We start from the raw sequence: 10,092 nt of genomic DNA, 5'->3' as shown, positions 1-10,092 counted from the left end.
AACCACCTCTGTGCCTCCTGCACAGCCACAGGAACATCCCCTGGGAGTGCAGCTGCTCTGTGACTCCCCCTCCCTGCCAGGTTCTCCTGCAGCACCACAGTTTCTCCTGGGAAGGATCATCCCCAGGCATGTTCCTGGTAGCAAAGGATCAGAGCATCCCAGGGTGGATCAGAGCATCCCAGGGGCTGGCTTGGAAACTCAAGCTCTTGCCAAAACCCACCATGTGGGTTTGCTTCCCTGGCCTCGGGGGTGCAGGGCCAGGGAGAGCCACCAGCTCGGGAAGTCAGGAGTGGGATGGCACTGGGGGGGGGAATCTGCCTGTGGGATCTGTTCCCAGCTCTCGTGATCCACAGGGAGGAGGAAAACCTCACCGTGTTCATGTGAGAGATGGCGAATGCCGAGGTGAGCGTCCCTGTGGGTGATGTGGTGGTTGTACCAAGTGACGGGAATGAAGGGGAGAACCCGGAGGATACCAAAACCCAGGTGATCCTGCAGCTCCAGCCGGTGCAGCAAGGGTGAGTTGGGTGGCACTGGTGTGACTGGGAGGTGTGGGATGCGATGGGGGTGGGAGGATCTGTGGGTTTTCCTGGCGTGGGGACGGAGGGTCGCGGCGTTTTCCGGGGCTGTGTCGGGTTTGTGCCACACAGGGGAAAATACAACAGGAAAAAGCTTGTGTGTGTGACTGTCATGGGGCCTCCGAGGGCTGAAAGTGTTCTGAGGGATCCTGCCTGGATCGTGGCAGTGGTGCTGTCCCTCTGCAGCCCCGGGGTGGATTTTGGCCACGCTGCAGCTGCTGGACCTGGTGATCTGTCTGTCTAGGCTACCTGTGCCTCTGTGCCAGCTTTCCCCTAAAATAATCCTTAAATACAGTGAAGCTGGGATGTGGAGGGAATTTTGTGGCACCCTTGGTGCTTCATTTTCACTCTGGATCAATCAGGATGTGAAAAAACTGGCGCCAGGTAGATAATCTTCACAGAGCAGGGTGGCTGTGGGCCTGGCAGTGACTCCCCTGTGTGGTCAGCCTGTGCTGCAGTGGCACACAGCGTTGGAAGGGACATCCTGGGACACTTCTGCTGTTGTGGGTGACAGAGAGCAGAGGAGAAGGCACAGGGAAGACTGCAGAGCTGCCTCGGTGGTGCTGGCAGCATGGAGGGTGGGCTGACAGCACTGGGAACGCCTCTGCATGTGTCAGTCCTTGGGATTATTAGTGCCAAAAAATACTGCACCAGACAAAATCCACGTCCTTCAAAGGCAGGCAGAAGGAGGGAGCCGAAATTTTAACCCCGTGCTGTGCATCCTGATTTCCCATGGTTTCCATGGTTTGTTTATGGATGGCCACTCTCACCACAGGATTTACCAGGAGGGCTCCGAGGCCAGTGCTGCCGTGGTGGCCGTGGAAACCCACACCATCCACAAGCTGGAAGAAGGGATTGGTGAGTTCCCCCTCAGCATGGACAGATCCCCTCCTGTGCAGGGCTGGTGTCTCCAGCCCGCTGGGCTTCCTTCTGGCTCTGCCCCTGCAGATGCTGATTCCCAGGCATGGATGTGGGTGCAGGGGCTGGGCATACTCTGGAATAAGAGTCTGCTGTTACTGCTTGGTCCCAAAGTCCTGGAAGTGAGATCCTGGCTCTCCTGCAGTGAATGGTAAGGGCTCCCACGGGGTCCAGGGGAGCCGGGATGTCACCCTAGTCGTGGTGTGCAGGCACTGGCAGCAGGAAGGATGGTGGTGAGGAATGATGGTGCCTGGAGCACCAGGCTCTGGTCACTGGGTCTTTGCTGAAGCAATAGCCTGATGGTTTGGGTTGGATGCTCAGAAGAGCCAGGTGCTCCCTGCCATTCCCTGAGCAGTGTGTGGGAAAAGGCTCCTGTCGCTGGGTGCTGTCACTAGATCTTGACTAGAGTTCTGCTTCCTGTGTGGGTGTGGGTCTTTTGGCAGTATTAGCAGAAATTCTATGTGTGAAGTGAATATATTATCAGTAAATATCTGATATTGCTGCTAAAGAGATACCAGAGCTCCAAGAATCTGAGAGAGAACTGTGCTTCAAATTTTAAGCCATTTTGTTGCCACAAAGATTGTTCTCATTGACACCTCCCCCTTACAGATGTGTTGGATTTCTGATCTCATGTTCTCCTGATAGCTGAGCTTAATTTTGGGCATCATTATACCAAAAACCAGATGCCAGTTGCTTTTGGAGTTAGTACGTGGAGAAGACTAAGAGAGGACTGATCCTGAACTGAGATCAGCCCTTTTTTTGCTTTCCCAAGTGCAGGTCTCACAACCTGTGAGCTCCTATCCCCTGCCTTGTGGGATTCAAGGCTCTTGGGTGGGAAGTCTCATTTTGAGCCGTTCCTCCCTCAGACCCCAGCACCCTGGAAACGAGCGAGGAGATCGAGATCGCCTATCCCATCACCTGTGGGGAGAGCAAGGCCATCCTGCTCTGGAAGAAGTTTGTCTGTCCAGGAATCAATGTCAAGTGTGTGAAGGTAAGGGGAAAACTCCCCGTGGATTTCTTCTCTGCTTGACCTCCACAGGACTTCCTTACTTCTTGTGTTTCATCCTAACCTTGTCCTGGAACTGAGTGGCTTTGCCTTTGGATTGTTGGTGCTCAGGTTGTTTTTAGATGGGAAGAAGCACGGGAAGAGGAGAGGAGGATATCACACATCCTAGATTTCACAGCCATATTGGCCCTTGAGGAGGGATTGAAGGCAGGCAGGGGATGTGTGCTGAGATTCGGAGGAGCTTTGCTTCCTTCCCTCTTTCCCTCAGAGTCCTGGTCTCCACTCCTGTCACTTCCTTGGGGAGCAGGTTGCACTGGGAAATCTTGCTGTTACCTTTTCCCACTTGAGAGTGTGGCAGTGTGACAGCAAATACATCGAGTCTGAGCCCCATGTGCTGCTCCCCCTCAGTGGGAATTACCTGAGTCCCTGGAGCAGGACAGAATGAATGCCTGAGGGAACACCTGTGTCAGCTGGAAGCTCCTGGGCTGTTTGATGTAACAGGAGCTCCTGCAAGGATCTCCAAGGTGACATGTTCACAGGAAATTATTTGGTTCATACAGAGCCTTCAGGGCTGTTCTTGGTTAGACTGTGTGGTTTGAATGCTGATGGTGGCAGGCCATCCCTGCAGACATCCATCCTCGAGCTGTAGGAACTGCTGTGCCCAGGGGATCAAAGCTGGGAGGGATCTGAGAAGCAGCTCCTCTCTCTGAGTGGAAGTGGGGCTGTAGACTGGCTGTGTTGGATGTCCCAGTCTTCCCAAATGACCTTCCCCTGTTTGCTGAGCCTTTGTTTGTCTCGTTGTCAGTTCAATGACCAGCTGATCAGCCCGAAGCATTTTGTTCACCTGGCTGGGAAATCCACCCTGAAGGACTGGAAAAGGGCCATTCGCCTCGGAGGGATCATGCTGAGGTATCTGACCCTGTCCAGCCTCTGGGCTTCACCCCTGCAGCTGCAGGACCCCGAGCAGGCATTTTGTCTGCTTTGAAGTCCCCAGGAGGTCTCTTGGAGCCTCACAGTACCTGGCCAGCACCCTGCAGAGATCCTGGCCCTGTGGTGTGATCCAGGATCCCTCATCCTGGAAGAAGTGGCCTCACCTGGGGGTCCTGGTACTTGGTGGGGTGGAACAGCACTGGAGCCCTGCACGTGAAGCTGGGGGATGGCTTGTGTTTGCCATTTGAAAGCCTTGCAGGACGTTTTTTGTGTGCAGAGAGTGGCCCTGAGGTCTCCCTTTCCGTGTCCTTCCCATGGCTGTAGCATTCCCATGTGGAATACACCTGTTTTGTCTCCAGGCTGAGCCTTGAGCTGAGCCTGGTTCTCTCCCCACTCCCTGCACAGGAAGATGATGGATTCGGGGCAGATTGACTTCTACCAGCACGACAAAGTTTGCACCAACACGTGTCGGAGCACCAAGTTTGATCTCCTGATCAGCAGCGCCCGAGCGCCGGTGCCGGGGCAGCAGAGCGTGGTGCAGACCCCGACCTCAGCTGATGGTAGGAAACCAGCTACCTGTGCCATAGGAATTCCTTCTCATGCTCCTCTCCCTCCCACCTTCTCCCCGGGCACAGCAGGGTGGTCCCACTGTTTTGAAGGAGACCGCTCTGGTTTTTGGGAAGGAAAGTGTGTCTTGTGTCTGCTCAGAGAGGTCTCGGCAGCATTTGTCAGGGAGCTCTGCTGTGCAGGACTGGGAGGGACTGTAAGCAGCTGGCATCAAGCAGGTGCTTTCCAGAGGCAGCCTTGGGAGCCAGGAGAGGGATTGAGAGCCTTGAAGGGATCCTTATTCTGGGATCACCGTGTGAGCAAACGCCTGAGAGAGCTCGCACAGCGTTTTCCCATGTATTTCCCATTTGGGAATCTGTTACAAAGCCAAAAGCTGGGCTCATTCTGACTACGAATTTAGGGGTGCTGAGCTCCTCCAGAACAGCCATGAACTGGGTGTGATGGCTGGACATGATTTGATTGTCATTCCAACTGCAAATGCTCAGTGATCCCATGCTCTTTGCTGAGGTTAAGTCTATTCCCAATTTTATGGCATTTTTCAGCAGGGTGGGTTACATTTCTCTGAGTCCATGTGTGGGTGGGATGGAAGAGTTGTCCATAGGCTAAGGAGAATCTCCTGGAAAGTACCATGGCCATGTGGTAAAACCTTACAGTGGCTGCACATTGGCTTAGTCCCAAATTTGATCCAGATTGAGTCAGATCCATTTCCCTTCTATAAACCAGCTTGGACCCCCACTCCATCATTTCCTGAGGGATTAGGGTACCTCTGGGGTGCAGGGGTCCCTGTGGATGATGCAAGGGAAGAAGGTTGCCTGAGCCTTATTTGTTCCCTTCTTTATTCTGATCCCTTTCTGCTCTTTTGGTGTGAGGACCCCACTTTGCTTTTTGGAGGGCACATAGTTCTCCCTCCAGAACTCCCAGAGCCTTTCCCTGCCACAGCTCCAACAAGAAGCATTTGGTTGAAAGAAGCCAAGCACAAACTTGACCTGAGAGTGAAGGAGAGCTTTGGGAGGGGTGAAGGGGTGGGAATCAAAGCAGGGATCCAAGGGTGGCACTCCAGCTCCAGAGGGAGCTGACAGGGGCTCTCTGGCAGGGAGCATCACCCAGATCGCGCTGTCAGAGGAGAGCATGGAGGAGGGCATCGAGTGGAACTCGGCTCTCACAGCTGCTGTCACCATGGCCACTGAGGAGGGCATCAAAAAGGACACTGAGGAGATCTCAGGTAAGCCCAGGCTGCCTGCTGGGTGTTTTCTTCCCCTCTCCTCCCCTTGTTATATATGTTGGAAATCCTGAAAATAAGGAGAGTTTGAGCAGTGAGCTGTCCCCCAGCCCCTTGGCTATCCCAGCTTTTCCCAGACATCCAGGCTTCCTGCCAAACAGAACTCCTCACCACTGCAGGACTTCAGCCCTGGCCTCGTGGCTGATGGATGATCCCCCAGTTCAGATGTTACTAGTTACAGTGAGGGGCTTTTCTTAATTTATTCTAAGGATGTAAAACATGTCTGCCAGCCTGGAGCATGTTCCCTGTCAGCTCTCTGGGCTGTCTCTCTCTGGCTTTGCATTCCCTCTTAGGATCAGTACAGAAGTTTAGCCAGAACTTCCTCAAGATTTTAAGCTCTGCATCTTGCAAAGATGTGAAATGAACATTTTTCACATCTTTGCCTTGGAAGTCATGGAGCTGCTTGAAAACCTGCTCTAATTTGCTGCCTGAGTCTTGTTTTGCTTGCTTTGGGGTTGGTTGTTTCTTTTTCACATGTCCTGTCTACCCCAGTGGCCAAACTGGAAGTCACCTTGCAAAGTTACACTTGCCTGAAAGGTTTAAGGTGGCCCTGTGGGGAAAATGCCAGTTGCTTGTACATGTTGACTTCTTTTTCCCCTTTTTTGTGCCAGAGGACACGCTGATGTTCTGGAAGGGAATAGCTGATGTGGGGCTGATGGAAGAGGTGGTGTGCAACATCCAGAAGGAGATAGAAGAAGTCCTAAGAGGGGTGCAGCAGAGGTTGGGGCAGTCTCCCTTCCAGATGACAGGTAGGTTGTGAGGAAGGAGCCTCCAAAGGGCAGCTGCAGGCAGAAAAACCTGGCAAGTGTCCATCCCACCATGTAAAGCTGGTGAGTCGGGATCGGGAACAAGTTCCCACTCATTAGCTGAGCTGTGGGAGCACAGCCTGGATGTGTTCTCAGCCTGCCCAGCTGTGAAGTGCCTTTGCTTCAAGGCACTAGGACACACCATTCCACCCTGTTCCCTGAGCAGAGTGACCCTGGCAGCTTGTTGGGACTTTGAGATGACTGTCCACAGCTCCCAGCCCTTATGGAAGCTCTTCCAGAGTCACTTCTTGGAGCAGAGTTATTCAAACACTTCTCTGTGACAGTGCAGGCTTAAAAGGCTCCTGCCCCCTCACTTCTCATTCTGCTTTCAGTGGTGCCAGAAAACCTGTTTTTGGGGCTGAACCAGATGAGGGGAACGACCCAGGTTAAAAATAACTCCCCTCCCCTTTTTTAGGGTTATTTTTAACTTGGGTCCATTCCCTAATCCAGTTCAGCACATGTCCCTGTGAGCACCTCTTGTTGATGCTCTTCCTGAGAGAACATCCATGGAGCCACCAACTTCATTTTACCCAGGATATTTTAGGGTTTTTTCCCTTAATTTTCTAATTTAACTTCGGGCTAGCGGATCTTTGTGTCTGGGAGCTGTGAGTGATTGAAGTCAGTGGATTATAACAGACATTTTGCAAAGCTTTCAGTGGAGCTTGGCATGTTAATGACACTGTCAGCAGCATGGGGTGATGGTTTGTAGGTGGAGAGCTCGTTTGTATCTCTGTGATTGCAAATTATGCTTTCATTTGCAGCAGTTTGGAGCTGCTTGAGTGACACAGCTCTGTTCCTCTTGCTTTATCATGTGAATGGGATTATTTAGTCCTGGGATGTCAGAAGGATGAGGGAGCTGGGTCTGCCTTTGTCAGCCAGCCCTTGTGAAAGAACAGAGTTTTACAAAAAGCAGCAGAAAATTTTTGGTGTAATTAAGAGCATCTTTTGAGTACCTGAGTCCTGCGTGGGACTGAGCACCCTTTCCTTGCAGATGCTGCTGTCCTGAACAACGTTGCCCACACATTTGGTCTAATGGACACAGTCAAGAAGGTTCTGGACAACAGGAAAAACCAGACAGAGCAAGGAGAGGAGCAGTTTCTTTACACACTAGCAGGTAAAGTGCCTAATAAAGGTTCACATCCTGCTGCTGCTCTTGGGAACAAGTGTGATTTTCCTTCCACACAACCTCAATGCAGCTCCCTCCTCATTGTGCCCTACAGGATCTGTCCTTACCCCTGTCCTAGTCCCCTGCTGCCCTGGATAAATGAGGTCACTGTGCTGCTTCTGGCTCCCAGTGTTCCCACCAACAAGGGAGGAAGGATGGGGGGGAGGGAGATGTTTCACTGACCCCAGGTCCTGCTCCTGTGCTCAGTGCTGGTGCTTGGCTCTGGGAATGTGACTCAGCCAAGCTCAGGAAGCAATTCCAACTGTCCAGGGGGGGTTGTCCACTCTCCCTTATAGGTGGGTTTAGCCTGGGGAGCAGAAATACCCATCTTCTTACCAGTAGGAGCAGCCAACAGGGCTGGAACGTTACCTGTGCCTTGTCCAGGTGCTGACAGCTGGAACACTGACCTGTGTGGGTGGCAAGAGAACCTGACCTTTTCTTTAAGTGTAGTTTGATCCCAAGGGAGAAGCCAAGATCACGCTGGCTGGGTGGTTGGGTGTCCCCTGTCACAACCCAGGGGGGTGATGGAGCCCCAGGAGCTCCCGGTGTCCCCAGCCTGACGTGCTGTTCCCTTCCCAGACCTGGAGCGGCAGCTGGAGGAGCAGAAGAAACTCGCCAGGGACCAGAAGGCCAAGTCCCAGACCATCCAGAACGTGGTGCTGATGCCCGTGAGCGCTCCCAAGCCCCCCAAGAGACCCCGCCTGCAGCGCCCAGCCTCCGCCACCGTGCTGAGCCCCTCCACCCCCCTGCAGCAGCCCCAGTTCACCGTCATCTCCCCCATCGCCATCGCGCCCGTCGGGCAGCAGTTCTCCGTGGGCAACATCCCCGTGGCCACCATCAGCCAGGGCTCCAGCCCCGTGACTGTGCACACGCTGCCCTCCGGCTCCCAGCTCTTCCGATACGCCACCGTGGTGTCCTCCTCCTCCTCCTCCTCCTCCTCCTCCTCCAAGAGCAGCTCCTCGGACACGGTGACCCTGCACCCGTCCTCCAGCCTGGCGCTGCTGAGCTCGGCGGCCATGCAGGACAGCGGGGCCCTGGCCAACGTGGCGGCTGTGGTCAACCCCGTGGAGCTGGTGGCCATGGAGTCGGGCATCACCTCCACCATCCAGGCCGTGGAGGGCACCTCGGACGACGGGCAGACCATCATAGAGATCGACCCGGCGCCGGATCCCGAGGCGGACGCGGACGAGCCCGAGGGCAAAGCTGTGATCCTGGAGACGGAGCTGAGGACTGAGGAGAAAGTGGTGGGAGGAGACGTGGAGGACCACCAGCACCAGGTCCATAACGTGGAGATTGTGGTCTTGGAGGACTAGTGGGGAAGGCAAAGCATCAGTTTGGGGAAGAGTTGGGAATTTATCTTATTTCAGGCTTCTTTTTTTTTTGTTGTTAAGCATCTTTTCCAGCCACCCCATTTGTTTCCATGGATATTTTCATTGCCCTGTATATAATATATATATATATATATAATTTTGTTTTTTAAAACAAAAAAAAAATCTGGAGAAACACGTGAGACCTGGAAAAGGCTCCGTCTCCGTGGAGCACTGAACAATCCCCCCCTGTTTGCAGGGTCAAGGAGAGACTGGATCTCTGCTGGACAACCCAACTGGGAGGAACCAGCCACACACTTGGTGCTTCTGCTCCGGGGCTGCCCTGGCCCCAGAGACTTTATCTGAGAGACAATAACCAGTGGCTGGAGCGTGGATGTGGCTGTGGGAAGGGGTGACGGATTTGGGGTGGAACAGGTACCTCATTTGTATTTTTATTTTCCCCAGGGAAGGGAGTTCTGTCGGACTCTTCGCTGTCACCTCAACTGGGATTTTTTTATTGTTATTCTTGCTTTGGGGAGCCTGACAGTCCATGAATTTGCTGTCCATGTTCTCCTCCTCCTCTTCCTCCACACAAATTGTTTTTGTATCTCTATTTTTTTGTATTTGTTTACTCTCTCCCTTCCCGCTGCCCAGATAGCCCAGCTGCAAAGCCCTGGGGCCTCCTCTCCGGGTTCCCTGTATCCCAATCCCACTTCTTCCCGTGGCACTTTCCCCACCATCCCTTTCCCTGCCTGGCCAGGCTCGGTGCTGCCGCTTGGAGACTCCGAGATCCCTTTCAGCCTTTCACAGAAAGGCAAAAAAATACCAACTCAAGCTCAAACCCAGACCCTCCCCTTGGCTGCTCAGCGCCACAGGGACCTTTTTGGGGTGTACAAAGCATGTTGTGCTGTTGCTTTCCGGGAGAGCTGGATCCTGGATTGGGACAGCTTCTGTTTACACTGTGTGCTGAGGCTGCTCCGTGCTTGTTGCTACTCGTTTTGGTGGTTTTATTTTTGTATTATTATTATTATTATTATTATTTCTTCTTTCTTCCTATAATCTCTTGGCAGGATTAGAACTGGCACGTTGCTGAAATAATGTGCACCCCACTGTTTTCCCTCTTTATTTTTCAGTGGGAAGATGGAAATGGGGAAGCGCCGGGTGCCTTTAGAGCTGCGGAGGTTTGGGAGGGGCTGGGAGGGGGGAGCTGCTTGGCTGGAAATATTAAGCAAAATAACAGGCAAAGATAACGAGAAACACACCTGGGGAGGGCGGGGGGAGGGCAGGAAGATGTGTTTGGCTATTTTTTTGCATTAAAAGGAAAAATGGAACTAAGCTCCAATGGTTTATTCGTGGAGAGGTGGAAGGCAGCGACTCCGTCACCTCCAGGATGGGATGGGCAAGGATCCCTCTGCCTCCGTTTGGGAGTGGTGGGTGCAGCTGCCCTGACCCTGGACTCTGGGAAGTGTTTCCTGGCCTGGGTTGGAGGTGGGAAGAGCAGTGGGAGCCAGATCCCATGTTCAGCCCGGAGGAGACAAG

At 53.3% G+C, this 10,092-nt stretch overlaps 1 protein-coding gene across 2 annotated transcripts; it reads left to right on the top strand.

Moving 5' to 3' along the window:
- Positions 1 to 285: 285 nt before the first annotated feature.
- Positions 286 to 9,807, top strand: GMEB1 (glucocorticoid modulatory element binding protein 1). Of its 2 annotated transcripts, XM_027661395.1 has the most exons (10): positions 286 to 515; positions 1,351 to 1,433; positions 2,360 to 2,484; positions 3,305 to 3,408; positions 3,835 to 3,989; positions 5,090 to 5,218; positions 5,887 to 6,024; positions 7,073 to 7,195; positions 7,826 to 8,523; positions 8,813 to 9,807. In XM_027661395.1, exons 1-10 carry the CDS (start codon positions 388 to 390, stop codon positions 8,927 to 8,929), a joined length of 1,800 nt encoding a protein of 599 aa, XP_027517196.1. In that variant the 5' UTR covers positions 286 to 387; the 3' UTR covers positions 8,930 to 9,807. The 2 variants fall into 2 exon arrangements, with proteins under 2 accessions (XP_027517196.1, XP_027517197.1); XM_027661396.1 differs by lacking the exon at positions 8,813 to 9,807 and having other exon boundaries at positions 287 to 515; positions 7,826 to 8,605.
- Positions 9,808 to 10,092: the final 285 nt, after the last annotated feature.

Source organism: Corapipo altera, unplaced genomic scaffold (genome assembly GCF_003945725.1).
Source record: "Corapipo altera isolate COAL_440 unplaced genomic scaffold, ASM394572v1 201, whole genome shotgun sequence".
NCBI lineage: Eukaryota > Metazoa > Chordata > Aves > Passeriformes > Pipridae > Corapipo > Corapipo altera.
The sequence above is the reverse complement of the archived record's forward strand: the minus strand, read 5'-3'. Positions and strand labels throughout refer to the sequence as shown.

Bases quoted from the DNA above. Each gene is read 5' to 3' on its own strand.
- GMEB1 (XM_027661395.1), top strand. From the start codon at position 388: ATGGCGAATGCCGAGGTGAGCGTCCCTGTGGGTGATGTGGTGGTTGTA. The intron at 1,434-2,359 runs GTGAGTTCCCCC...TTCCTCCCTCAG, and splicing joins CAAGCTGGAAGAAGGGATTG to ACCCCAGCACCCTGGAAACG. The intron at 5,219-5,886 runs GTAAGCCCAGGC...TTTTTGTGCCAG, and splicing joins GGACACTGAGGAGATCTCAG to AGGACACGCTGATGTTCTGG.